We start from the raw sequence: 26,484 nt of genomic DNA, 5'->3' as shown, positions 1-26,484 counted from the left end.
GGGACCGGGGGGGTGGTATAGAATGATAAGAATGCGGGGAAAGCGATCGGGGGGAGAAGAAGGGGGGATACGTCGGACGACGCCCGACAAGAGGGGCGCAATGTGTGTTCGATGCAGCTTATCTTCGGGCAGGATGCCGAAAGATTGAGGGGATCCACCGGGGGCGTTGAGGTCTTGGCTTGCGCTTTTGATCTGCTGATACTGTTGATAACATGCAGTTGGATGGGAGATGCAACCAGGGGTCGAGTTGGTGTGGTGGCTGGTTATCATTAACCCGTGTTCTGTGGGAGGATAATAAAACTTACACTATGGAATAAGAGTTGTTGTCCAAGGTGTGCCTCGGTGTCGAAACTCCCACCGGTTCCTTACTATCTTAATTTGCGGAAGCCGTGTTTTGAAGACTTTCGTTGTTCAATTCGCACACAAGGCGACTCAGTGATGGACGGCAAGAAAAGCCACGAGGTCAACTCGGCCATGTCTCCCGCTGCTTCTGACATTGGCGTTGGCGCGCACGAGGCGCACAACGTCTCCTTTGGAAAGAAGATTTTGTATCACCTATGGGACGCGGATCAACATCTGAAAAGTCCGCAAGAGAGGGCTCTGGTGAGGAAGTTGGATTTTGGGATTCTCATCTGTGCGACGTTGGGATGGGTGAGTCTCCTCTAGGGCCTCCTTGTCGTCTTTGGGGTTGCTAACGAGGTTGGTAGTGGATGAAATACATTGACCAGAGTAACATCACCAACGCATGTGAGTAGCCCCTTTCGAAGAGGGAGATGGTGTTCTGACAAAAAGTGATAGACGTCAGTGGCATGAAGGAGGATTTGAACATCAAGGGGAACGAGTACACATACATGCTAAGTAAGTGTTCAAAGTCGTCGGCGGAGATGAAATTGTCTAACGGAATTGTGTTTTGCAGTGTGCTACACCATTGCTTTCGCCATTATGCAAATCCCAGCAAACATGATCGCCCTCAAAGTCCGTCCTCGTATCTGCCTTGTGGTCTGCGAGCTCGGTTGGACAGCCTTCACGTAAGATTGCATCTGAAATCCCACCATTCCCTAAGGAGAAGCTAACCCAGGATGACAGCTTCGCGCAAGCTGCAGCCCAAACAAGCAACCAGATGTACGCCTTCCGCTTCATGGTCGGCCTCTTCGAAAGCCCCTTCTCGCCCATCATAATCTTCCTGCTCGGATCGTGGTACACCAAGACAGAACTCGCAAAGTGCGTCCCCCACCTCCCACATCCCACACGTCCAAACAGAATACTGACTCTACCCAAAGGCGCGTCGCCGTCTGGCACGTCACCGGCTTCTTCGGGCAGGCAACCTCGGGCTTCCTCCAGGCCGGCATCCACAAGGGCCTCGACGGGCACCTCGGCATGGCGGGCTGGCGCTGGATGTACATCATCTGCGGGTGCATGAGCCTGCCGATCGCGCTGTCCGTGTGGTTCCTGCTGCCAGACTACCCGCACAACACGACGGCGTGGTACATCACCGAGGAGGACAAGCAGCTCGCGATGCAGCGCTCTGCGAAGCTGGGCCGCGTCGAGATCACGGGCGTCATGGACCTGAAGCTCGTAAAGCGCATGTTTGGGAACTGGAGGTGGTGGGTGCTGTGTCTGATGTACATCTTTGTGAGTCTCCCCTTTGTTTCTGGGTTGGTTGAAGCGTGTGGTTGGAGGTTGCTGACAGTTGTTGGTAGTATGGAAACTCGTGCCAGGCGAACAACTACTTCGCCATCTACCTGCGTATGTCTTGTATTTGGAGGTCAGACAAGGGGCCAAGCTAACGGGTGATAGGCGAGAACGGCTACAGCGTTACCCAGCGCAACGTCATCCCGGCCTGCGCCAACCTCGTCACGATGGTGACCGACTTTTCGTGGGGCTTCATGTCGGATCTGACAGGGAACCGACCTATGTGGATGGTTGGCCCATTGGTAAATCTCCCTCTCTCTTCCCTCAGAGAGAAACTACTGACAAGATCTCACAGCTCGGCACCACCGTCGTCGGTTCCTCTATCCTCACCGCCTACCCCGCCTCCGACGGCGCTCGCGTTGCGGGCTTCTTCTTGGTTGCCTGCGGTTACGTGACTGCCGTGACCTGGGTGAGTACTTTCTTGTATCTCCTGAATGATGGTTTCGGCTGACTGGGAGCAGACCTGGGCCAACGAGGTCAACAACGGCAACGCCGAGGAGAGAGCCTTGACGATCTCCAGCATGAACGGATTGTTCTACGCAACCAGTAAGCTACCTGTCATTCCATCAGAGACTTTGCGACTAACGGGTGGTGAACAGACTCTTTCCTGCCGATTCTCATCTTTCCCCAGACCATGGCTCCCACGTTCGAGCGAGGGTTCCCTTCGATTTTGTCCTTTGCGCTTGCTGCGGTGGTACTCGTCCGTAAGTCAAACCCACATCCTAGAAAATAAATAGGAGTGCTAACGAGCGTTTGGTAGTTGTCGCGGACTTTCTGCACAAACGACAGCTCCGGCAAGAGGCTGCGGCAGTTGAGAACCAGCCGGCTTCCGAGGCTGAGGTTGCTGACCCTGTGGATGCTCAAGAGAAGGAGATTGAGAATAAGTTGGTGGGCGCTGTGGAGCCTGTTCGCAACTCTGCTACCATTATTTGAGGCTAGAAGATGAGACCGAGTTTGGTTGGTGTTTGCTTCAATTATTTCAGAGCAACCGTTGAGGATATCAGAAGGTATAACAGTAGTACTTTCGTGGGAGTTTAGAGATCAATGAGAGATCTTTCATCATGCGTCGGAGCTCTGATGTCTTCATAGCGTGGTACTTTGCTGTCAAAATTTGTGACAGCCTCGATTCAATGATTGGGATGGACTATTTTCCGGGTTGAAATCTACCATCAAACTCAATACTCGGTTCAATTTGGGAAAACAAGACCAAGCACGTAGGACTGTCGGACTAGGACTTCGACTGTGATCTACTATGACATTTCCATTCTGTATGTCCAATTTGACTACCTGATTCCAATAGTTACAGGGCTACTCAAGTCTTCTCCCTTCTCGATCCTTTCCCTGACGTCAACAATCGTAGCACCTAGTCTGTCAATCCCCTCTTTGATTTCCGCAACTTCATGCCACGCCCAGCAAAGTCTGATACATCGGGCAAACCCATCTTCTGCCTCCGCCCGAGACACGCTGCTCTCGTCTCCAGTGACGGTGAACATGTGACCAAAAGCCACGCGCAACTGTTGATCCTTCAGCGCAATGGCGGCTACGTTCTTGGCAACGGGAAGGTCGTCTGGTAGTCTAAGATACGTGAAGAAACCCCCTGCAGTCGCTGCACCCGCGTCTTTGGGCGTGTTCCCTTCCACGCGAGCCCCGAGAGGAACCAAAACCTTTTCGATGGCTGCCATGAGCACGTAGTATCTCTCTCGGTACGTGGGAACGAGCGTGTCTTTGATATGGGATTGGAGCTGACCGTTTCGGAGCATCTTGTCGACGAAGGTAGAGGTGAGGTGTGAAGGAGCACCGCCTGAGCTTGAAGAACCGCTGATTTAAGTGCATTAGTCAAAGACAGAACAACAAGAGGAGGAATGACACTCGTGACTTACACCTCTCCCAGCTCCTTAGCAAAGGCTGGCGTGCTCTCCGCCCATCCGACTCGAACACCCGGTCCAATGACTTTAGAAAACGAGCCGTTGCTGAGAGTGTTTCCAAAATGACTGCATCCGGGCATCTCTCGGTCGATATCGACGAGGCGAGGCGGGACAGTGGCTACAGCGTCGACAGGAGCAGCGGGATCTTCAGGCCAGCTCAGAAAGTCGTAGACATCGTCTGAAATTACAAGAGCGTCGTACTCGCGAGCAAGGCTGACAAGATCCCTCCGCATCTGCAGAGAAAGAGTCTTTGCGCTGGGGTTGGAAAAGGTCGGGACGAGGTAGATGACGTATTTGTAGATTCTTGGATATGTCTTGCCAGTCTTGATCGTCGGGGCATCTAGTTCTCCAGAGACGTTCGCCTTTTCCAATGCTTGTGCCTCTGCAACTTCCAGCTCCCGGCGAAGAAAAGCAATGTCGAGACCTTCCTCATTGTCCTCAGGGACACCTTTCAGCTTGCCCTGGAACCCATTGTCTTCAAAGATAGGACACGCGAGGAAGTATGTCGGCTCAACCATGAAGATCTTCCGCGTGTAGAGCGGATCGGTGAATTTCAACAGAACGTTGGCCAGATTGCCCGAGGCGCCGTTGCTGATGCTTATTCTGTCGAGATCAGCTGGCGTCCCGTAGACCGAGGAGAGCCATTCTGCCACGCTTTTGCGGAGAGGGGGATGTCCGACGTGAGGACCGTAGACGAGCGCAGCGGCTGTCTCAGTGTCTGAACTGAGGACCTGGTTGGCCCCCTCGAGGAGACCGCTTGCGGCAAAGAGACGGGGTGAAGGCCATCCTAGCTGGAGATTAATGAGAGATGTCGGTTTGACGGCGGTGCTGGCGATGTTGCTGCCCATATTGATTGATAAGAGTGTTGCGCAGAGCTACTTACATGAGTGCTTGGAAACTTCGGGAGGACATTGAGGTGATCCTGCGATTGCCTGCTGGATATGATGGTCGGACAACACGGCTTACACGGCTGTGGACTGAGTTTCCCGGCCCCTCCCCCTCGTTGCCGGGAGTTTCTTATCGGGAGACGTTCCCCGATGGTGGCTGGGGACCCCTGCAACGTCGTCGGGCGCTAGGGGTGCACTCCGACAGGATCCCGACGCCCGACCGATGGATTGGCCTTGCCTATCGCCTATCACTGGCACGGCACGGATGGCGTGGTTGAGGCTCAGCATCGATAGGAAATAATGAGGGGATGATGGGATGGATTGTTGGTGTCCGACGTCGGGTAAGGTAGGCCGAGCGGCTTGTTGATCAGTGTAGTCGCGAGATGATGGCAAAAAGGACCGTTGCCCCCGCACGAACACAACGTAATGAACAAACCAGATTCTTGCTGGTCATTATTCTCGATTACTCTGTATCGCATCATAAACTCCATCAAATCCTGTGAAAGATGTCTCTAAAGTGGCCCGACGTCAAAGCTGAGAGCGATGCCTTCGCGGCGGAGGTCAAGGAGATTGAGGCGTGGTGGGAGACCGATAGGCAAAAACACATCAAGAGGTTTGTATCTTTCCTTTCAAAACCCCAATACATATCTTAATTTCTGCCTAAGCCACCCATTTATTAAATTCCTTTTTGCTATGACCAGGCTCACTAGCATTGTCGATCACAGTGACGGAGTGTTGGAGGGTGTTATTAGTACTTGTTCCGTCTAACTTGTAACAGACCATACACAGCCAAATCTATCGCCGCTTTGAGGAATGTTGGATTTAAGATCGACTATCCCTCCAGTGTTCAGGGAAGGAAGCTTTGGCGCATCCTGAATGAGCACAACGACAATGGCACATACGAACTCACATTCGGAACAACTGAGCCCCTGATTGCCAAGGAGATGGCAAAGACAAGTACGAAGGATTACCATAACAACTGCGATGGCGTGTTTTTCCAGTCCGCTAACGCTGAGCAGTGCAAACTGTGTATGTCTCTGGCGCGCTTTGCGGGCTATCACAAGCCACCTGGCCCGGTGAAGACCATGCCGACTATCCTGCCGACCTCGTGCCATCTGTCGTCAAGCGAATCTTCAACACCCAGCTCTTCCACGACCAGCGACAGACACAGCTGAGAATGAGGTACAGCGAAGCCGACCGTGAGGCGCTCGAGTGCATCGATTACATGCTGCCCATTGTTGCCGACGCTGATATGGGATTTGGCACATTGACTGGATGCATGAAGCTGACAAGGAGCTTTGTAGAGGCCGGTGTCGCGATGATCCATATCGATGATCTGGCAATGGGTCTCAAGAAGTTCACCAATGGCGAAGGGCGGACTATCGTGCCCACGTCAGACTACTTGTCCAGGCTGACCACTGTGAGAATGACTTTCGACATTATGGGGTGAGTAATTGCAAAGCAATACCAAGACGGATGCGCTCTAATCACATTCATAGTGCGGACACTATGCTTCTCTGTCGGTGTGATAGCGACCATGCCGAGTTCATCACGAGGTGAGATACAACCCCCTTTCTTTCCCACTCCGGGACTTCCAACTTCCATTTTTGTTGTCTCTCATGTCCTTCGCCACGTATGCTTACTTTTTGACAAGCGTGATTGACCCCCGAGACCACCCTTATGTGCTCGGCGCGACGAAGCCGGTTAGCTCCTTCATCCAAGCAATCGAGGAGGGCAAAGGATCAGGCAAGGATTATCTTACCGTCAAATCCGAGTGGAAGGCCTCTGCCGGTCTCATGACTTTCGATGAAGCTGTCAACTCCGTGGCAACCAAAGAACAATACGAGGTCTACATGACAGAAGTCGTCGACAAGACCGTTGCATTGCAGGACCGACGAGCTGCCGCCAAGCGTATCGTCGGTCAGGATATTACATTCGACTGGGAACTTCCCAGGACGCCCTTGGGCCAGTACATGTGGCAATGGTCCACCAAAGCTGTCATTGATCGATGCATTCTCGCCGCGCCTCTCGGTGATGTGACGTGGAGTCGTCAAGGTGCGTTTGGTTGAAACATCACAAAGCACATGCGTTAGACGCTGACATTCTTATTAGACAAACCAAGTGCATCCTCCCGCAAACCCCCTCACTTGACTGGCGAATAACCGCTAACCCTCTTCCCAGACAAGAAAGACATGCACGAGTTCCACACAGCCCTCCGCGAGGCGTACCCGAACCGTCTCTTCGCCTTCGGATACACGGGTGCGTATGACTTCAGCAAGGGAGGGTACTCAACGCAGGAGGTTGAGACGTTCCCGGCCGACATTGCCAAGATGGGCATTGTGTGGCAGGTCCAGCCAATCTGGGCGACCCAGGGCCTCAGTCTGCACGCCAAGCAGTTCGCCGAGAAGTTCAAGAAGGAAGGGATTGCGGGCTACATGCGGGACGTTGCCGCCCCCTCCATTGCCGGCATGGCGACGGATAAGTACGGAAAGCCGACGTCGCGTGGGGGCTATCTTGCTGATGCCTTCTTCGATGTCGTGGCCGGAGGGGATATTACTGAGCTTGCTTGATATTAGGAAGGACACTCGCAGATCCCACTGGCATTACGGGCGGTGCATATGTGCTTAGTTGCCGCGTTGGATTCCCTGTCCGGCAATATGCGGTACACGGTTGCGGTCGCAACCCTTTTTCTCACGCTCAATGATGAATACGCAAGTTGCAGACGCGCAATGCAACGAGAAGCATCAGGCCGCACCCGGCAATGTGATAATTGGCATGCAGCGCGCATCTTTACTGAGCGGCGAATGAGGAATTGTCTAATTAAAATGCTGGTCTGATAGCTACGTCGGACTGTGAGCCAAGACCTTTGCGTAACACAGCTGCCGGTTGTCCTATTGGATGAGACAAGCATGCATTGTCTCTCACGTCTGACATGCATCGCAGCTCACTGCTCCAGCGGGCCGCTCGGCAGGATTTATGCTTCTCCACAAACGAGGAGCCACGGATACACTGCCAGATATTGATTGCACTGTTTGTGACGCCTTCTGTCAAAGACTTTTCTAAGTGATGTTTCTGATGTTTTAAAAACATACTGCGTGCGTCGGATGGAGAGCGCATCGCAGCTTGGGATTGTCTCATCAACACAGACTGAACATTCTTCCCTTGCCCCAAACACATAACAAACATGAACTCTACTACACTCAATATCACGGTTGTCAGCGATGAGCCAGATCGCAAAGAAAGTCTGCTGGCATCAATCGCTGCTCAGCAAGTCTTTTTAGCCGCTTCTTTCTTGGTTGCCTGCTTATTCTATGCCCATCATTCACGCTCCAAGGGCTCTAAGCTCCCGCTACCCCCTGGCCCCCCCGGATGGCCCGTGATCGGGAACCTCCTCAAGTATCCAGACAGCCGAAGATGGCTCACAGAGTATCTTTGGAAGTTCAACTATGGTCCCTTGGTCTACCTCAATATTCTGGGAAAACCCATGGTTGTCTTGACAACGGTGGACGCAACACATGAGCTTCTTAACAAAAGGGCAGCCAAGTATTCCGGACGTGATCTGAGCGTCATGGCTGGCGACTTGGTGTCCAAGGGCTACAACCTCATCTTCCGCCAGTATGATGCTCAGATGCGTCTACATCAGAGGTTGAATGTAGCAGGGCTGAACCCACGGTCCGCTGCGCTATACGACCCAGTCCTGCGCCTGGAGTCTCTACAACTCCTTCACGACATTCTCACAGAGTCCAGGGCTCAGCCAGACTCTGAGGGAGATCAGACTCCAAGACCTGCCGACACGCAAACTCTGCGTCCCTTCAACCCAAGATGGTACTTCCAGCGAGCCAATGTTGGAAGTCTCCATGTCATTCTTTACGGAGACCGTCTTGTCAAAGAAGATCCCACTACTGCTGGCAAGATGGACTTCCTCCTCACCTGCCCGACACTTCAGGCACTGCAAAATCCACCGCTTGTCGACATTTTTCCTTGGTTGAAATCCATTCCCTATGCACTCTCTCCTTGGAAGCTGCGTGCCGAGTCCATGTTCAAGGAAGAGGAGGCTTACCACCTTCGCAACTTGCGCAACGCAGTCAACCAGCCCGGCTACAATGTCGCGAAGCAAGTGGCCGACAGTGCGAAGCGCTTGAACATGGAGCTGAGCGACACAGAAATCAGCTGGGTCATTGGGACACTGTTCCTTGCCAACGGTGACACCAGCCCGACCTTCATCACTTGGTTCTTGGTATTGATGATCAATTACCCTCGCGTCATGCACAAAGCCCAGCAAGTGTTGGACGAAGTTGTCGGACGTGATCGTCTGCCCACACACGAAGATCGCGCACGGATGCCTTACATCGACGCCATCATCGACGAGGTGATGCGTTACCGGCCCGTGATACCCTCTGGAGTCGACCACCTCTCCGTGGAGGAGGACGAATACATGGGATACAGGATCCCCAAAGGCACCATCATTGTGACATCTCAATTCTCCCTTGCCAGAGACAAAGCTGCCTTTGGCGCGGATGCAGAGGAGTTCAGACCAGAACGGTGGTTGGAGAGGAACGATCTTCCGATCATAGGCTTTGGGAACGGGCGACGCGTCTGTCCTGGAAGGCATGTCGCGAAAGAAATCCTATGGATCATGGTTACTCGTCTGCTGTGGGCGTATGAGATGGAAGCGCCCATTGACCCAGAGACGAAGAAGAGGAAGGTCATTGATGACAGGGACGCCGTACCAGTGGGCATCGTCATTGGACCCTCGCCATTTGAGGCTGTCTTCACGCCAAGAGGCAAGTGGGTGGAGGACATCATCGAGAATGACTTCAAGAATGCGGACTTTGATGTAAACAGGATCATGGAGGATGTGGCAAGGTCTAAGGGTCTCTAGGGAGAAAGAGGTTGACGTGGGAGTTGCGGGCTAGTGTGAGCAGTTATGAAGTAGCCGTCACGCGCGCATGAAAGTATTCCTACATGAGGCAGGAAGTAAGAAAAGCGACTGAGGCCCACTGTTACGTCGAGTCTTGTGACTTGAGATGCGCGGATGCGCGGCACATACACCCAATCAGGCTTCCGCCCTGATCGATAGGATCGAATCCCCCTCTTCTTACTGCATATTTCAAAACCACTAGTTATATCGACCAGATTCGAATCTCGTGACAGAAAGGCGTTCTTTTATATATCACAACATCCCCTGAATACGTACACTGCGAAGCGATCGGATTGGACACTGACCGAGGTGCTCTTGATGCTTTTCCTCCTACCGTGAACCCCTGTTGGGTGGGCTCGAAAATTCCTCAACATAATTATCACAAAACAACACGCACTTCGGTGTATGCTACTACGACAGCAGCCAGAATGACGATGACAAGCATGTCCCCCCCTCAGGAGCCGCCTCACCTGATAGCGGCGAAGGATGTCATGCCAATAATGAAGCAGGTCATCAAAGAGCAATCCGACACCTGGAATCATGTGGCCGCGACTTTTGACCCTGCATCGGCGACCTTTGACACTGCTATCCGGCCATTGATCAGTGTGGACAACGAGACGCAAGGTCGAATCGCTGTCATAGCAATGCTACGCTACGCCTCGCCAGATCAACTAGCTCGTGAGGCATCGGACGCAGCCATTGGACTCTTGCGACAGTGGGACTCCGAGAGGGTAGCGAGAAAGGACTTCTATCATCTGCTCAAGGCTGTTGAGGACAAAGCTGAGGAGGTCCACTTCGAAGATGCCAAGTTTCTCAAAAGCAACATCCAGCAGTTCACAAGAGGTGGTCATGGGCGTCTTGACCAGGATCAGGTGGCCGTTTACTTGAACAGGAGAAACCAAATCGATGAGATGAGACAGCAGTACAACCGCAACTATCGAAACGACGATGGTGGCATGTGGCTTTCCCTGGACGAACTTGAAGGGGTGCCTGCGGAGGACCTCACTCACTTCTTGAGTAAACAACATTCCACGGAGGTTAGCGAAAAGAACAAGGCGTTTGTACGCTTTACGAGAGCAGACGTCAATGCCGTCTTGCAGTACGCCACAGCACCGTCGACCCGAAAGAAGGTCTACGTCGCCAATGAAAGGAAGGTACCGGAGAACGTCGACCTATTCAGGCAGGTCATCGATTTGCGCGACGAGAATGCGCGTTTACTGGGATATGAAAGCCACGCGGCCTTTCGGTTGGAGGCTCGCGTTGCCAAGACCACAACGTGGGTGAACATTTTCCTCGATGAACTCGAAGGTGTCCTCTTGCGAAAAGGGCGAGAAGAGATGAGGGCACTTTTGGATATTCGAAAGAAAGACTTCCCGCAAGACAACGACTCAATGCCCCCGTGGGATTACGATTACTACAATCGCCTGCTGCAAGAGCAGATCGATGTTAAACATGGCCAGATCTCTGAGTACTTCCCACTGGACTACTCCGTCTCAGCAATGCTGGATCTATTCGCCTCTTGCCTGCAGCTGCGGTTTGTTCCCTTGATGGCCGATCAGAAGCAGCATACTATCTGGCATGACGATGTCCAGGTATGGGCAGTCTGGGACGACAGAGAAGCCACCAAAGATGAGTTTGTCGGCTACTTGTACACGGATCTCCTCATCAGACCCAACAAACACCAAGGCTCGCAGAATGTCAATCTTCAGTGTGGGTATCTTAGACCGGACGACACTAGGGTCTACCCGGCGACAATTCTGATGTGCGCCTTTCCTCGTCCAACCACAACCGGCTGCGCTTTACTCAAGCATAGCGAGATTGTGTCTCTGTTCCATGAGCTGGGCCACGGTATGCACGATCTTGTGTCGAGGACTCGCACTGTTATGGTTCACGGACACCGCATGCCGCCTGACTTCTTTGAGGTCCCCAGTGTCATGTTGGAGAACTGGTGTTGGATGGCAGACGAGCTCAGGCATATGAGCTGCCATTACACCAGATTGAACCCTAAGCTTTTGAATGATTGGCGCCGAAAGAATCCGGGCCAGTCAGACCCGCCTGAGAAGATACCTGATGAACTTCTGGGGCCTCTTGTCAGAAGCAGGAATGTGAACAGGGCGCTTTGGCTTTTGCGTCAGCTGTAAGTCATGTCGCTCTTCGCTTTGCTGGTTACTGATCTAAGTTGATAGTGCTTTTGCCCGTTTCGATATGGCCGTCCATAGTCCGGCTACTCGTGAAGAATGCTTGGACCTGGATGTTGCGGAGATATTTAACGACACAATGGAGAGGCTCCGCCTGCTTCCCAATCCCGACGCCAAAGACAGAGGACATCCCCAATCGAACTTTCATCACATGGTTTCTGGAATGGACGCAGGGTACTACTCATATTTGTGGTAAGTACATCGATACAAAGTTTGACTTCTCAGGGCACTAATCCCGGGACGAAATAGTGCGGCAGTATTCGCCGCAGACATCTTTCACCACAACTTTGAGGAAGATCCGCGCAGCAAGGAGCGGTGGGGAAAGTATCGCCGGGGGATATTAGAATTTGGTGGAAGCCGCGACGAGATGGAGATGCTGGAAGAATTCTTAGGTCATAAGCCTAGCTCGAAGTATCTGTTCAGTAATCTTTCCGCCTAGACTAGATGAGCAATAGTGACACAATCCAGCTTCCTTTCATAGTCTTGCCAGATGCGCCATGAATCTTTATAACTGCAAGCCGGCTACCTGTGTCTCTTCAATATCGAATCAGGAGAGCGTAAAAGCATCAAGCCAAATGGATAAAGTATGGAATACTATTGCCATCCGGACATCACTCCAAAATAAGGAGCCGCGCCTAATTATCATCTCGCCCAATGCATTCAATCAGCCTCCGACCCCTCCGCACCACACTTCTTCTCGCAGTAATACGTCATCTCGTCACCGCCGATATGAACAGCTGCAGAGTGGCATCCCAGCTGCGTCTGTTGGAACCAATGAGTCAGTGCCAAATTCGAGGATGGAAAAGGATCAGCAAGAGTGCGCACCTCGTCATAGACACAGTCGGGGCAGGTGTCCCACCAGTTGCTGCCGGTGTTGCGATTCTTGTACATTGTGCAGGCGCACTGAGTCGCGGTGGTGTCGACCTCGTAGTCCTTGGACCAGCTGTAGCTGGGGCTGAATGGGGTTCCGCCAATGGGCGCCTCTTTTCTGTCCCGGACGCAGAATGCCCACTCGTGCATATCGCCGAATACTCTGTAATTGAGCAAATCAGCTTTGCTGTTCTGTGGCTCATGTTGAAGAGACAAAAGATTTTGACATACCTGGTAGCAAGGGACAGCAGTAGAAGAGCTGCTGTGGGAAAATGCATCTTGATTTTTCAACTCGGAGGGGGCTTTCCGTGAAGAGCTTGAGCGTAGCAAACTCAAGAACCCAAGTGGAAGGAAGTATCACATCAACATATGAGGCTGTAGACCAACTGCTGTACTCGGTCTGAATTAAACGATACAGGCAATTTTATATCGGGTGCTTGTGAGACCCGAAGTCCGGGTGGGACTTCATAACCATGTAGTTCAACACCGCACGCCGCTGGCCGATGAGAAGCCCGGTATCCCACTCAAAGCATGCGAACAACACGTGCCTGGAGATCATCAACTTCTTCAGTCTTCGGAGGCCACACACGGCGATTATTACCGTGTGTGCCCAAAAAGATTGGAGAGGCTGAACATCGACGAAGCCACAAAACATCCATCACGACTCAACATCCTCCCCGATGTGCTTCAAGTTTATTATTCGTTTTCTGCGAATTGCATCGCACACAACAAGGCCCTGTTGGTGTCGTCAGAATGCACGTGGGAGGCTCAACCGCTTGGAGTGGTTGCACCGGGCCCACATCCCGCGCATCCTGTCCAGAAAGGGAACATCGCGAACCCGCCCAAAAGGGATGATCCTAATCCGGGCTTTTCAATATTTCTGAGTCGTTTATTCCGATGAAACCTGCTTTGTTAAGCTTATCACGCACGTTTTCATCCCGCCATCCCGCCGGAAGATTTTTTACCGTTATCAAAATGGCTTGTGTCATCTAGAAATACGCTCTGCACGTGGAATCGTGATGATCGCAGCAACTGAGTCAGGTTGTGTGATCACCATGGCTTCATGCCGCACAACCGTGGTGTTTGCGGAACCAGAGGCTCGAGATATCCAGTCTTGTTTGTCGGGTCTCTGGGGATTTTGACTCGTGAGATGCGTTGAGATGGTTCCACAGGCGGTGCTGTGCAATATCGTGGGCTACCTTTTGGGATTCAGTGAGGATTCATGGCGGAGGGCGATACGAGATGGACGGAGGTGAAGTATGTCCATATAGATGTATAAAGACCGCCAAGTTCATCTGAATTCGAAGCTGTTTACTGCTCGGCATCGACTTAGATCCAAATCAATCCACCACACTCTTTCGACCGCACTCACTTACACGGTCTTCGCCAAGATGCGCTCTTCTACCTTCACCAGTCTTTTCCTGATCTCGGCTGCCAGCGCGGCGCCATTCTTCAACGAGCGCAGCCTCAACAGCACGAAATGGCACCCTGGCCGTGTTCTCCAACCCCATGAGGTTATCCTCTACGGCGAGGATCGCAGTAAGTGCCTTGTTTCCTCAACCACATCCAGCTTCGTCTGTGATACTAACACGCTTCAGTGGAAATCGTTCACCGCGACACCTACGACCACATGCTCAAGACCATGGGCGTCCTCCCCCGCGCCCCGCCCCTTGACGATGCCGACTTCCACAACCTCCCCATCAACAACACCCTCCTGCCCCCCATGAACATCACCCACCCAAAGCTGGACGCGCGCGGCACCTCCTGCGACGCCACCGACTCCATCGTCGCGGACAAGACCTTCGACTTCATCGACTGGGACGTGCAGATGTCCCCCGTCGTCACGGCGGACCTCACTTCCATGGACATCAACGTCATGAAGGGGTACACGGTGACCAACAGCGTGGGCGTCAGCGCCGGGCTCGACGTGACCTGGATCAAGGACAAGCTCAAGAACACGGTGGGGATCAACTACAGCCGCTCGTGGGCGACGCAGACGACGGTCAACATCAAGGGCACCGTCAGCCCCGGGTACAGCGGGTGCATGATCACGCGGCCGTTCAAGACGCGCCGCACGGGCAGGGCCTTTACCGGGTGCCCTGGCTCGCTGAAGGAGACGGGGACGTGGCAGGCGGACTCGTACAAGGAGGGCTCGTACGATGGCATCTCGTGGGTGTCTGGCACGATTACGATTTGCCAGAAGAAGGGATCCATTCCGCTGTCTCGTTGCGAGGGAGACGGTAACTTTATCTGAGCTTGGTAGGATCATGGTACTCGATACCTGACGCTGGCATCTTTAATTATGCCATAGGTTGGCAGGAACAGTAGCTCTTTACTAATCACTGTTTTTTGTATTTAATTACATCCCGTTAATAAGTAGTCAGAGTTGGTCAATATTGTGTTGCTAGACATGCTTGAGACATAGTTTCCGTGCTCCAGCGGCGATACGCATATTTATCTGAACTGTGGCTTTGGAGTGGCTGGGTTTGTCTATAATGCAACTCGCCTGCAATACGGAAAGGCGGCATGTTGCCAATGTGTAGACCAGTATTTCCGTTCTGCACAGTTCTGAAAGTCAACATCATGATATGATAGGAATATCTCTGCATAAACACACGCTTTAATTTTGCGAGGCTATTTCTATGGTATGTACACGGGAAGAACGAGCAATCGCACTTATGTGTAGTTGAGATGCGATGTAAGGCAAGACCTTGTCAGCGGAGTCATGATCATATCCATCTAGCATCCCGAAATCGGCTATGCGGCTCATGTATTATTCCCATGTGGGATGGGGACATCTGTACCTGGAGAGGTGCGAAATTTCCGAGCCCTGAAGCACGATCCGAACGAAACCTTGCGGCGGAACGTTCCATAAAGAAATCAACGAATCAAATGTGACATTTAGCAATACTGCTGACACTTGCCGTCGTCGTTGAGGCAATGCACAGAATCCACGATGCCGTGGGTTACCTGCTCATCCCGCCGGAGACCGCTGGGGCGCGTCGGAAACCACAGGAAACCAAAGGATGAAAACAGGCCATATCCCAGAGGACCAAAGAGAGAAAATTCTCCGCATCCCCGCTTACCCCGAGTCAGATCATTTTTTTCTCATTGCTTATTCAATCTCGAATAAGATCTCTCACCTTCCCCAATGGCTGAGATGGGAAAAAATGCGGGAGGGAAAATCTGGCTCGACCATCCGGCCAGGCCTCCGCGACCCAGGGCCGGAGCACGCCGACGGAGACACGTGATTGGCTGTCGCGGGGGACCCGCCCCGGAGCGCAGGTACCATCTTCAACGGGCGCGCGATCGGGGGGGCTTAGGGGGCCCCTGGTCAGCTGCCTGTTCCGGTCAGGCGCCCGAACACATCCCCCACCACCACTGGAACCACCACCATCAGTGCACGCGAATGCACATCTGATTTGCATCCATGGATCGGGGAGCTGCTCACATGTGCCTGCCGCGCGACAAACGACCAAAGACAAAATGCGGCGTCTGTCCCTCCTCTTTCTTTTCTGAATAGTCTCCAAGGTTCCTGTCTTGCGTCTTTCGTCAACCCGTGTCGCCGTCGGTCACCCCCCAAAACACCCCTCGAATCGCGACTCCAAAAAAACCAAAACCCAAACATCACCAACCCCCGCCGCCACCCCTCCTGCACCCCGCGATCCGGCTCGCTGCCTTCCCTCCCTCCACCATGCCCGCCACGCAAGACCTCCCGATGGACCTCCCCATCGTCGACCTCGACGTCTTCCTCACCCAGCCCCGCGACTCCCCCGCCGTCGCCGCCGAGTGCGCAAAGGCCGCCAACGCCCTCATCACCTACGGCGCCCTCGTCCTGCACGACTCCCGCGTCTCCGAGTCCGACAACACCACCTTCCTCGACCTGCTCGAGGACTACTTCGCCCAGCCCGAGGCCGCCCTCCGCAAAGACGAGCGCCCCGAGCTCTCCTACCAGATCGGCGTCACCCTCGAGAACACCGAGAAGCCAAAGTGCGCCGTCGACGAGCCCTGCCTGCAGGTCATCCAGCGCCTCGCCCCCTCCGAGCGGCCCCTCGACATCAGCGCCCACGAGCCCGACCCGAAGTGCCGCTTCTTCTGGAGCATGGCCGAGAAGCCCCCCTACGAGACGCGCTTCCCGGGGCTGAACGCGCCGAATGTCGTCCCGGACGCCCCGCACATCCGCGACCGCTGGCCCGGGGCGATGAACAAGTGGGGTTCCTCTATGAAGGCCGCCGTCACGGGGCTCGCCGAGATGGCTGCCGTCGGGCTCGGGCTGCCCGCGGACACCTTCAGCGCGGCCGGCAAGTACGGCCCGCACCTGCTGGCGCCGACGGCGTCGGACCTGGTCAAGTACGGCAAGCAGGACACCATCCTCGCGGGCTTCCACACGGACCTGAACTTCCTGACGATCCACGGCCGGTCGCGGTACCCCGGCCTGCACATCTGGGCGCGCAACACGGGGAAGAAGATTGCGGTGAAGATCCCCGAGGGGAATTACTTGCTGGTGCAGGCGGGCAAGCAGATGGAGCACTTCACGGGCGGGCTGATCAAGGCGGGCTACCATGAGGTTGTGGTGAACGAGAAGACGCTGGCTGTGATTGAGCGCAGGAAAAAGGAGTTTCCCGACAGACCGCTGGTGCGAATCTCGTCGACGTGCTTCTGGCATTTGTCGTCGGACGTGGAGTTGTCGCCGATTCCCCAGCTGGCGGAGCAGGCGAAGCAGGTGAGGGCGCAGCAGTTCAACCTGGGAAGAGACGAGGGCGAGGAGGTGAGGTACGAGCAGATGAAGGTTGGAGAGCAAGTACAACAGTAAGTCGACCCCTTCAGACACCCACAAAGACCAGTAAAACTAACCACTTCGACAGAGAACTGAAGCACATTGCCCTGATGGCATCAAGTTGATAGACTTAGAATTAATCACGCTATACCCAAATAATAATTTCATGACCCATCAGACATAACTTTTCCCCCTTTTTGCTTGAATCAAGCCTTGTAGAACGCCTCTCCCTCCGCGACATCCACACCCTCCCTCGCAACCCTCTCCACCGCCGCCCTCGGGTCCTCGCTCCCATCAAGATGGTCAACCCAGCTCGTCTTAAAGTCCTCCTGCTCCGCAATCAGCGCCGCCACCTCCGCCACGCTCTCCCTGCTCGAGGTGCCCCTCGACCCCTTGGTCCTTCCAAACTCGACCTTGCCCGCCGGCTCCTCCGTCAGCGTGCCGGGCCGCAAGCTAACACCCGCGATATCACTGCGCTTCTTTGATTCTTCCCAGAGGACCTCGTCGGCCGCGACCTTGGCCTGGAAGTAGTTGGCCAGCTTCTGGTTGACCGCCTGCGCGCCCGCCCACTCGTCGTCGGACCACCACGTCGGCTTCGTCTTGCGCGAGGCGAGGTACGAGACGAGGATGAACTTCTTGATGGAGGGGGTGGCCACGGAGGCTTTGACGAAGTGGATTGCGGCGTCGCGGTCGACGGCGAATGTGCGCTCTGCGCCGCCTCGTCCACCGGCACCTGCAAGGAACGTCAGTAATGTTACTCATGACTCGTGAGAATGGGGGCAGATCTATGTACCGGCACTCCAGATGACGGTGTCGGGCTTGACCTCGTCCAAGATGGCCTGCGCCTGGCCCTCGCTCTTGACGTCCTCGATGCTGCGCACCAGCACGTTCAGCTTGCCGGCCTGGCCCGCGCCGAGCTTCTCGATGGTCGGGACCTGCTCCTGCGCGCGGATGACGCTCGTCACGGTCCAGGACTTTTTGAGGAGGATCGGGGTGAGGTACTGGGAGACCTTGCCGTGGCCGCCGAGGATGAGGACGTGTCTGCTCATGGTTGCAGTCGTTGTTGTTGGTAGTGGTGATGGTTTAGAGGGGTTCAATTGGTAGGTAGGTATGTGCAATGTGGCAGTTCAATGTTTGTTGTAGGTCTTGTTAAGCTTCCGGTCTTGATTTAAACGGTGCGGAGGCCCGAGTTCATATAAGTGCTAATGAGAAGCACGTCAATCATGCCACGGCTTTGAAATCAACCTGTACGGCCATGTTTCTCCTCCCCCGCTCCATCCAAGACATACGAAAACCGGCCCCGCCGGGGGGTTGGTCAACGGCAGCGGGGCATCCACGCACCGAATGGCAGTTCTCCTCCTTAGGGCGGGCAGGCCGAGTGTGGAGAGTCTTCTGTTCTGGGCAAAAGATTGTGCCATGCGCTGGGCTAATTCCGTGAGCGGAACACGCGGGGCTCGTGTGTTCCGCGGTGTCTTCTGTAGAGTGAGAAGAATAAGAGAATTGTTGGTCACGTCACCGCCGCGTCAGTGACGTAAATCCCGCGAAGTTTATTCGAAGCTCCGGTAAATTAACTCCACACTTCTTTCTCTCACCTGTTCGTCGGCGATAAGGAGCTGATCAATTGAGTTTTCGGCGATGGGACACATTGCTTGGGCGTCTTTACTCAGCAGTACATTTGTCATTCTTCCAACGTCGGAGCAACTGCTTCTCTTCACGTTGCATGAGATCGCCGTAAGGCGTGATTAATACTATTGATTCATCTATCTAGCAAGTCAAATTCCCCAGGGAACCCCAGCGCGGTATAATCAAAACTGTCCGCATCAAGGGGCACATTCGCCTGGAAAAAGTGCGGCGTGATGGGCTGGAATATGTCACCCGTAATACTCGTCCGCCACGACGGCGAGTCCTCTTCAGCAAGGTGAGCCGTCGCCTCAGCAAGCACATCAATCTCGCTCAGCGACTTCTGCTGCTGCGCGGCAGCATCCGGCGGCGGACGCGGGAACTCCTCCTGCGCCATCTCCCGGATCATGCGCAGCGTGTTGCGGTGCACGACAATCACCTCGAGCTGCGGCATCGCCGCCATCAGCGCATCCGCCGACTCCCGCCTCATCTTCCGCGGGGCGGCGGCATCTGCTAGCTTTGGCTCGAACAGCGGAACCTCCCTCGCAAGGGTATCGAACGCATCCCGGAGACACTTGGACTGCGGCCACCGCTCCGCCAGGATGGACAGCACGATGCTACACGCCCGCACCGCCTCCGACGCATCAGGCAGCTCGTACGCCGCGGTCCGCAGGTGCGGCGGCGTCGCGAAGAAGCAGTACAGCAGCGCGACGCCGCACTTGAACTGCGCGACGAGCCCGAGCCACAGCTCCGTGATGGGCGTCTCGCGCTGGAACCGCCGGAAGATGAGGCACGCCTGCACGCACGATTTCACCGTCCAGTCGCCCGCGGGGCCGGCGGCCGTTGCTTTGGTGGGCTGGTACAGCATCGCCAGACTATAACTGTAGATCATGTGCAGCCACTCCGAGCTGGTGAAGTTGCGCAGCGGCGAGGACGTGTCGGAGTAGCGGTGGCACAGCGCGCGCCAGCGGTCGAGCTTCTCGAGCACGTGCAGGCGCCAGTGGGAGGCGCGGTCGAAGCGCGTGTCGAAGTCGCGGTGCAGCGTCGTGTTGAGGATCTCGGACTGGATCTGGCGGCAGTAGACGACGTGCAGCGCCGCAGACACGCCGGTCAGCCGGCGGCCGGTGTCCGGGTCCGCGGGGAAGGACGCAGCGCAGCGCGCGGCGAGGTCGGCGTCGTCGACGTTGGCGTACATCTTGACGGTGATCTGGTAGTCCGGGACCGAGAAGGGGAGGTCGAACATGGTGCCGACGGCGCGGTCGAGGGTGTAGGCGGACCAGAAGACGCGGCGGCGCATCTGTGTGTCAATTTTCGCGGCGACGGAGAGCGGCGGCGGCTCGGCGTCGGCGCGGTGCAGCTGGGCCATGACGCAGTAGCGCATCGTCGCCGAGGCGATGGAGATGATGCGCTCCGTGGACGGGGAGTAGATTGCGTGCATGGCGAGGAGGAGGTACGCCTGGATGTGCAGGAGACGGTCCGGCTGCGCGAAGACATGGGAGAGGTACTTTGTAACGGCGGTGCGGTAGAAGGACTGGTGGCTGTGGTGATGGCGAACGGAGGTCCCGTCGCTGGTAGTGGGAGACTTGTCGAGAAGCAGGCCAATGGAGATGATCATGTTCACAAAGTAGGACGCCCAGACGCCGCTGGGGCGCTTGACGGGGTCGCGGAAGTCATCGAGGCGGAGGAAGGGGTAGCGGCAGTGGACTTTGTCGTGATAGACGTTGAAGAGGGTTTCCTCTGTTGGCCTGTCTACGCTTCCCTCTGCTCCATGTTGGCTGACGGGCCGGCGAGTAGTAGCTGTGGCAGAGCCATCCTGAAAGGTGAGTGGTGAGAGGTTGCTGTCCTCGTCTGAACGGGCAAAGGTCGCGAGGAGCCCGATTGCTGGTGAGCTTCTGGTGAGAGACGTCTCTCCGCTGCGAGAAGCAAACGAGACCTGACGTCGATGATGATGACCCTCTTCATGCGACGACGTCTGCGCCGCCCCTTCAGCTCGAGCGCTGTCTAATGCGAGCCCGTTGCGATCAACAACGTCCTGGAGCCGTGCGTTGCTCTCCTCGAGACGCGATATGCGCTCCTCCAACGAGGCGATGTCACCCAGCCAGGCCAGGGGCGTGTGTGTCGAGGATAAATGGTCCGAACTGCTGGGGCGTCACACACGACTAACAATCAGATCGACGGTTGATCTCCACGGTTTTCATTGGTTCCCTCCTTCTTTACTCAAGACAAAATGAAACTTTTGCGTCGTCTGGGGTAAGGTAGATGAGGTAAGAGAGAAACGGAACATGAACATTGAACGTACGGACGGGGATGGTAGTGGTAGGACGGCGCCGCCTCGCTGCACTGCTCGCCGGACCTGGCGCAGTTGGCACACGGCCTCTGATCGTCACATTTTTGCTACGCGATCATCATCGAGTTAGTTCGTCGGTACCATGGTACTGCGGCGTTTCAGAGAGAGACCAGCGGTTCGCAGCCGACGATCACTTCCAAGAAACTGGTTCTTGACTGTACTCACCTTTCGACGACGGCAGCGAGAGCAAGCCTGTGTCTTCGCCCGCTTGGCCGGCGGCTGATCGGGGTGTTCGCTGGCGGCGGTGGTGGTGGTGGGGTCGTACGGCAACCCGCTCCCCGGTGTCGCCATCGCACCGCTCTCACTCACTGGCTGCGAACGCTCTCTGGTTTGTCCCGTGTTTGGCAGCCCACTTGGTTCCGTTTCGCGTCCAGGGGGTGCGGTGGTTGTGTGTGGCGATTCGTACCATAATACACCTCAAGGGCCCAGCTACATCGTCATTCTCTTCTCAGTGAGCGGTAGCGAGTCGCGTATCGGTGAACCGTGAGCTAGCTGTGTTCGTCTGGATGAGGGGAAAGAAGAAAGGGGACTGATTGCGATGCGACTGCCGAGATGTGTCGATGCGACTGATAAGATACTCGGCGTTCCGCAGCGTCAGGTTCGGGTGATAACAGCCGAACCCCTGCATGATGTGGATCCCCCGCTCCGTTGAAGAAGCGCCGATGATTTGCTTGAAGATTGCCGTTGGTGATACGGCGTAGTGCCTCTTGGTTCACCATGTGGACGTAGGGATGGTCAGGTGACGGTTCCTAGGGGGCACATGGACGGGAAGCTGAGTAGTATCCATTTGGGTTGAGTCGACTTTGCATGGCAGAAATGACCTGGTCAGTGTGGACCTGGGGTTCAACAGCAGCCGGGACGGCGGAGACTGTGATGTCACTGGATCGAGATGCCTTGAACAACACTCTTCTCACCCTCTCCAAGGCTGTTCTTGGAATCGAACAAAACTTTGAATGAGATCGTCATCAAGTGGCGACTATGGTCTTGGTTACAGTCAACGGATCTTACAATTTCAAGTTTCTTCCGTCTCAACAAGTCGACGTAGATGTGAAGCGCCCTGGGCGGTTCTGGAAAATACGCGAAGTTGAACAATCGACGGTTGCTCAGATGCATCCTACCTACATTGTGTAATTAATCGTAGCACTGACGATGGATATTTCGCTAAATTACCTTACCTGGTAAGTGTCGAACCTGCCAATCTGATCTACTTCAACATCGGGACTAGTCAAACAGAGGTCAGTGTACTCAACCACCAAAAGCTCAGGTCCGAGGGCCAGACAAGGCGGTAAACCGTCTCGTATCTTGAGAGCGAACACGACGTGCATTTGGAAGACGTCGTACATCGCGTTCGATCCAGGACGTTGACCAACTTAAGCGCCACATACGTTTGCGGTTGTAAAAAAACGATGCGGCTCAGAATAACGGCATGGGAAGAGTACGCGATGAGCCTCACACACAGCCACGGAGACGTCGACAACAGATGACCCGGTTAGGACTTCCTACCGGAGTATCCGAGGCTGCGACACTCCGTGGTAGTAAATGCTACCGTCCTGCCCTGCGATCCCACCCAAAAGCCTCACCAGACGATACATTGGAGCCCTTCGGATTAGGTAGAGAGCAGCAGTTCAAGGTTAAAGCCGCCTTACGGATAAGGCGAACAACTGGCGGAAATGGGCAGCTGATCACCAGTTCCCACCAGAGATCCTCAATCCTCAAACACCATCCCGGCCAGGCGGTGTGGTGTGCGCCGTTGCTGGGCTAAAAATACGCACCATGATGTGCGGATTTGGGACACGCGAGCTTGCCGTCTTTCCCGTCGTGGGCTGCTTTTCTTGCCAGAGTTGAGGGTGCCCGCCCTCTTCGATAACTGAAAGATCGTGGCTCTTATTAGCAGCATTGAGATTAAAGCCGTGTTTATGATATCACGACAACCGCCCAATCACCACCACAGCCGCGCGATCATCCATCGGTGTTTCTATCCCCTTTGGTCCATCTCTGACAGTGGCATCTTGTTTTTCAGCCCGGCGGCGGACTTCGGACGAGCGTCGACGTGACGTGGCCCCCACCACAACAGGCGATTGTAGGGTAGATGCATAGATGGACACGGGGGGAAACAGCCAGACTGCTTGCTGGGCAGAACGATCGTGGATGACGAGAAGGAAGAGCCATGCAAATTCGGTCTCCCGGGTCGCCCACTCCCCGGACCAAGGCAGGCCTTAGTTGCCTGTATGACCTCGGTGGGCCGGCGGTGCGCTTGATCCCCGCGGAAAGAGGTTTGCGAGTGTTTTGATAGCGTTGACTGCCGAGGGCTCGCCTCCTTCAACGGTCATGCCTTAAGGCTGCAGAACCGATGGGTAAAACTTGGGGGAGGAGAGCATCCGTACCGAGGAAACCGAGGGAGATGAGTGCAAGGAGGCGCGTTGCACGGTTCGCTGTCGTAGGGCAGAGCAGATGGAAGGGAAATGCAGGCCAGGCCTGAACATGGCATGGAAAGTGGCTCTATGGATTCGCTGGCATTATTGGCAATTGTCTCCAGTCGCATGTTTTTCGTTATCCTTTCTGCCCCCTTCGCCGGGTGCCGAGATGGAGATCTCACCAACATGAGGCTCCCCTGATTGTCTTGCTTGGCGGCAGGTCGGTCTCAGAAAGGACAGCGGGCAGTCAGCCAGGGTGCCAGGGATGCAGGAAGAGGGTTCGATCGGCGGGGGGTCGGAGGGATTACGACGCGGGGATCATGCAGTTTCCGAGAAGAGGTTGGGGCGGTTTGACAGGTGACGCCGCGACGGGGATGTTCCGACGTCAGGTTAGGCTGGGCTGAATAGGTAGGAGGCTCAAAAGAGAAGACGTAAGGTGGCAGCAATAATGGGCCATCGGCGATAGTCTTGTTAGGCATTTTCGACTAGTAGGGCTTTAAGTGCGATTTGTCTCACGTCAATTAGCCCACCACCTAACATCTTTATGTGGAGGGCACTATGTAATGTGTAATGTGTTTGTGAGTTTACGTCAAGGCCCGTCTCTTCCTCTAACTCTGACCGGAGTGACAGAATGATCGCACGGTCTTTGGAGCCGTGCCTTGTCTCTTCCCGCCTGGGCACGATGGATAGACACTTGGGCTACAGCCCAGCCAGGAGGATTTTGGGCTTGATACCCGATCGTACCTTATTTGACTGGTTCGGGTTTGATAGACGGCTCGCCCAGAGAGTTGCCGAGGTGTCCCCCCGTGCCCCCAGACGGAGAAGAACCTCTTGAGAAGCACAACAGTGAGGGTCCTGAGGGATAGACATGGCTTGCTGGCCACCAGAACCCCCGGAAGGGCAGTCAAAAGGTGGGACGAAAGGAGGAATCTTGGGTTTCATTGGCCTGAAGAACATCGACTCAAACATTCCATGTCTGAAACCGTGCTGGCAGCACCCTTGCGGGGAAACACTACCGAGCAACCACCGCGCTTGAGCCTCCAACTGGCGTGCAGGGATCAATGCCATTGTGAGACGGAGCCGACCCCTGTAGATCCCTGCTTTTTCCCTTGGGTGCCCCTCTGTGTCCCTCCCTCCTTGTCCCGACACTGCGTCACGTCAGCCAGAGGTTGTAAGGTTTCTCGGATGATGGACGCACGCAGTTACCGCTGTAGGGAACTGTGCCAGAATTGTGTGTGCGTGAAGGGACTTGACTTGGAAAGGGAACAAGGGGGAGCGGGTAAAAAAGATACACACATGAAAAAAAAAAGAGGGGACACACGCAAAACCCAAGACATGGATGGAGGGAGGGGACCGTGGGATTGTTTAAAGGGCGGATGGCGCGCGGCGGCCGGGTCGATTTTAAGGACCTTCCTCTCGACTCTATATTTCTGGGGCGGGAAGCGCAACTTTTTATTTTGGGACTGACATTGTATGAGATTTATTGATTGTTTAATTTGTGTTGTTTGAATACGTTTTTACGTTGACAGCTCTGTGGCTTGGCGACGATTGTTGAGCCGCTGGATCGACTTACATCGCACACGACCATTCCATATTACCTTCTCACGCCCTACTACTCATACAACATACAACAACACTATTACCACCGGCCGGTCTGCCCTCCTCCGCCCGCGCGACACAGACCTGTCGACCAACTCTGATCCATCTGAACTGGCCACGAAGCCATACAGAGAGAGGGAAGCGTCTTTCTAATCGGCTCTCGACATTTACTCGAAGGGACTGGGTTCGACAACAACGACTACTACTACATGAGATAATCCTACGACGAAACGGCAGACAACATACCCAAGACCCAAGGGGCAACCTACTACAGTACCACATATACCAGTTCTACGACAGAGTAATCACTACACATCATGGCCGGCCTTCTTCCCAAACTCGGAGGCGCCCTCGGCGTCTCGACAGACGTGCCCGTACTGGGGCCTATTCTCGGAGACGGAGGAGCAGGACAGACGGGCGCTCCCAACTCATCAGTGAGCCAGGCGACGAAGGCGCAGACATCGGCACCAGAGTCGTCGGCGCCGCCAGCCTCAAGACCACCACCGCCACCACCACCACCACCTGCTTCAGCGCCGCCAGCAACGACATCATCAGAACCACCAAAGAGCACGCCTTCGCCTCCGTCAAGGACACCGACGCCCTCATTATCCACATCACAAACACCCACAGTTCGCCCTCCCACCACCTTCATCATCTCAACAACAACCATCCCGTCCTCATCCACAACGCCGTCGCTCTCAGTTGTACCACCGCTCCCATCACCAACATCCATTCCCCCCTCCCTCGCGCCTTCAGAGCCGCCCGTGGTACCCATCTCCACCCCGGAGGTCCTCACGCCCTCACCGGTGCCCTCCTTCATCCCCCCTCCACCAGCAGAGACCACACCTCTGTTAACTCCCACGCCGACACCGACGCCGGCGCCCAGCACGATCGCGGCGCCGAGCCAGGCGCAACAGTCCGGCGGCAACGGCGGCGCGAAGCTGATGCCCGCGCTGCCCATCGCGCTCGGCTCCGTGGGCGGCGTGCTCATCTTCGGGCTCATCATCGGCATGCTGTACCGCAAGAGCAAGTGGCCGTTCCACAAGCGGAGGAACTTTGCCGAGATTGACGACCTGGAAATCGAGCGGCAGCAGGAGATCGAGAGGCAGCAGAAGATGAAGTGGGATCCGAGAGTGACAAGGACGTTTAAGCAGCAGCAGGCTGCGGCGGCCGGTGTGAACTTTTAAGAGGTTCACGGGACGCCGGTGGTATTCAAGATATTAAATAAAAATAT

The 26,484-nt window shown here is 55.0% G+C and overlaps 12 protein-coding genes across 12 annotated transcripts; 8 read left to right on the top strand and 4 right to left on the bottom strand.

Moving 5' to 3' along the window:
* Nucleotides 1-438: 438 nt before the first annotated feature.
* Nucleotides 439-2,625, top strand: COL26b_008863 (uncharacterized protein; the record flags this gene model as incomplete). The annotated part of the gene is made up of 12 exons (XM_053181610.1): nucleotides 439-651; nucleotides 708-747; nucleotides 799-858; nucleotides 917-1,028; nucleotides 1,087-1,221; nucleotides 1,281-1,632; nucleotides 1,719-1,746; nucleotides 1,798-1,934; nucleotides 1,988-2,101; nucleotides 2,154-2,238; nucleotides 2,292-2,396; nucleotides 2,453-2,625. 12 exons carry the CDS (start codon nucleotides 439-441, stop codon nucleotides 2,623-2,625), a joined length of 1,554 nt encoding a protein of 517 aa, XP_053034496.1.
* A 350-nt stretch (nucleotides 2,626-2,975) lies between these two features.
* COL26b_008862 (uncharacterized protein) lies at nucleotides 2,976-4,465 on the bottom strand (the record flags this gene model as incomplete). Its single annotated transcript, XM_053181609.1, has 2 exons — nucleotides 2,976-3,510; nucleotides 3,573-4,465. The coding sequence occupies 2 exons, from the start codon at nucleotides 4,463-4,465 to the stop codon at nucleotides 2,976-2,978; spliced, it is 1,428 nt and encodes a 475-aa protein (XP_053034495.1).
* Nucleotides 4,466-5,010: 545 nt separating this feature from the next.
* COL26b_008861 (uncharacterized protein) lies at nucleotides 5,011-5,954 on the top strand (the record flags this gene model as incomplete). The annotated part of the gene is made up of 3 exons (XM_053181608.1): nucleotides 5,011-5,117; nucleotides 5,283-5,461; nucleotides 5,524-5,954. 3 exons carry the CDS (start codon nucleotides 5,011-5,013, stop codon nucleotides 5,952-5,954), a joined length of 717 nt encoding a protein of 238 aa, XP_053034494.1.
* Nucleotides 5,955-6,123: 169 nt separating this feature from the next.
* COL26b_008860 (uncharacterized protein) lies at nucleotides 6,124-7,074 on the top strand (the record flags this gene model as incomplete). The annotated part of the gene is made up of 2 exons (XM_053181607.1): nucleotides 6,124-6,559; nucleotides 6,686-7,074. The coding sequence occupies 2 exons, from the start codon at nucleotides 6,124-6,126 to the stop codon at nucleotides 7,072-7,074; spliced, it is 825 nt and encodes a 274-aa protein (XP_053034493.1).
* Nucleotides 7,075-7,688: 614 nt separating this feature from the next.
* Nucleotides 7,689-9,386, top strand: COL26b_008859 (uncharacterized protein; the record flags this gene model as incomplete). The annotated part of the gene is made up of 1 exon (XM_053181606.1): nucleotides 7,689-9,386. The coding sequence occupies one exon, from the start codon at nucleotides 7,689-7,691 to the stop codon at nucleotides 9,384-9,386; it is 1,698 nt and encodes a 565-aa protein (XP_053034492.1).
* Nucleotides 9,387-9,853: 467 nt separating this feature from the next.
* On the top strand, nucleotides 9,854-12,062 carry COL26b_008858 (uncharacterized protein; the record flags this gene model as incomplete). The annotated part of the gene is made up of 3 exons (XM_053181605.1): nucleotides 9,854-11,562; nucleotides 11,612-11,815; nucleotides 11,873-12,062. 3 exons carry the CDS (start codon nucleotides 9,854-9,856, stop codon nucleotides 12,060-12,062), a joined length of 2,103 nt encoding a protein of 700 aa, XP_053034491.1.
* A 221-nt stretch (nucleotides 12,063-12,283) lies between these two features.
* Nucleotides 12,284-12,771, bottom strand: COL26b_008857 (uncharacterized protein; the record flags this gene model as incomplete). The annotated part of the gene is made up of 3 exons (XM_053181604.1): nucleotides 12,284-12,385; nucleotides 12,449-12,656; nucleotides 12,725-12,771. 3 exons carry the CDS (start codon nucleotides 12,769-12,771, stop codon nucleotides 12,284-12,286), a joined length of 357 nt encoding a protein of 118 aa, XP_053034490.1.
* A 1,113-nt stretch (nucleotides 12,772-13,884) lies between these two features.
* Nucleotides 13,885-14,747, top strand: COL26b_008856 (uncharacterized protein; the record flags this gene model as incomplete). Its single annotated transcript, XM_053181603.1, has 2 exons — nucleotides 13,885-14,032; nucleotides 14,092-14,747. The coding sequence occupies 2 exons, from the start codon at nucleotides 13,885-13,887 to the stop codon at nucleotides 14,745-14,747; spliced, it is 804 nt and encodes a 267-aa protein (XP_053034489.1).
* Nucleotides 14,748-16,187: 1,440 nt separating this feature from the next.
* On the top strand, nucleotides 16,188-17,395 carry COL26b_008855 (uncharacterized protein; the record flags this gene model as incomplete). Its single annotated transcript, XM_053181602.1, has 2 exons — nucleotides 16,188-17,302; nucleotides 17,359-17,395. 2 exons carry the CDS (start codon nucleotides 16,188-16,190, stop codon nucleotides 17,393-17,395), a joined length of 1,152 nt encoding a protein of 383 aa, XP_053034488.1.
* An 81-nt stretch (nucleotides 17,396-17,476) lies between these two features.
* Nucleotides 17,477-18,319, bottom strand: COL26b_008854 (uncharacterized protein; the record flags this gene model as incomplete). Its single annotated transcript, XM_053181601.1, has 2 exons — nucleotides 17,477-18,003; nucleotides 18,064-18,319. The coding sequence occupies 2 exons, from the start codon at nucleotides 18,317-18,319 to the stop codon at nucleotides 17,477-17,479; spliced, it is 783 nt and encodes a 260-aa protein (XP_053034487.1).
* Nucleotides 18,320-19,026: 707 nt separating this feature from the next.
* Nucleotides 19,027-21,321, bottom strand: COL26b_008853 (uncharacterized protein; the record flags this gene model as incomplete). Its single annotated transcript, XM_053181600.1, has 3 exons — nucleotides 19,027-20,782; nucleotides 21,190-21,266; nucleotides 21,319-21,321. The coding sequence occupies 3 exons, from the start codon at nucleotides 21,319-21,321 to the stop codon at nucleotides 19,027-19,029; spliced, it is 1,836 nt and encodes a 611-aa protein (XP_053034486.1).
* A 4,246-nt stretch (nucleotides 21,322-25,567) lies between these two features.
* COL26b_008852 (uncharacterized protein) lies at nucleotides 25,568-26,437 on the top strand (the record flags this gene model as incomplete). Its single annotated transcript, XM_053181599.1, has 1 exon — nucleotides 25,568-26,437. The coding sequence occupies one exon, from the start codon at nucleotides 25,568-25,570 to the stop codon at nucleotides 26,435-26,437; it is 870 nt and encodes a 289-aa protein (XP_053034485.1).
* Between the last annotated feature and the right edge of the window lie 47 nt (nucleotides 26,438-26,484).

Source organism: Colletotrichum chrysophilum (genome assembly GCF_026319265.1).
Source record: "Colletotrichum chrysophilum strain AFK26 chromosome Unknown scaffold_80, whole genome shotgun sequence".
NCBI classification, from domain to species: domain Eukaryota; kingdom Fungi; phylum Ascomycota; class Sordariomycetes; order Glomerellales; family Glomerellaceae; genus Colletotrichum; species Colletotrichum chrysophilum.
This window is presented reverse-complemented; position numbering and strand designations above follow the sequence as displayed.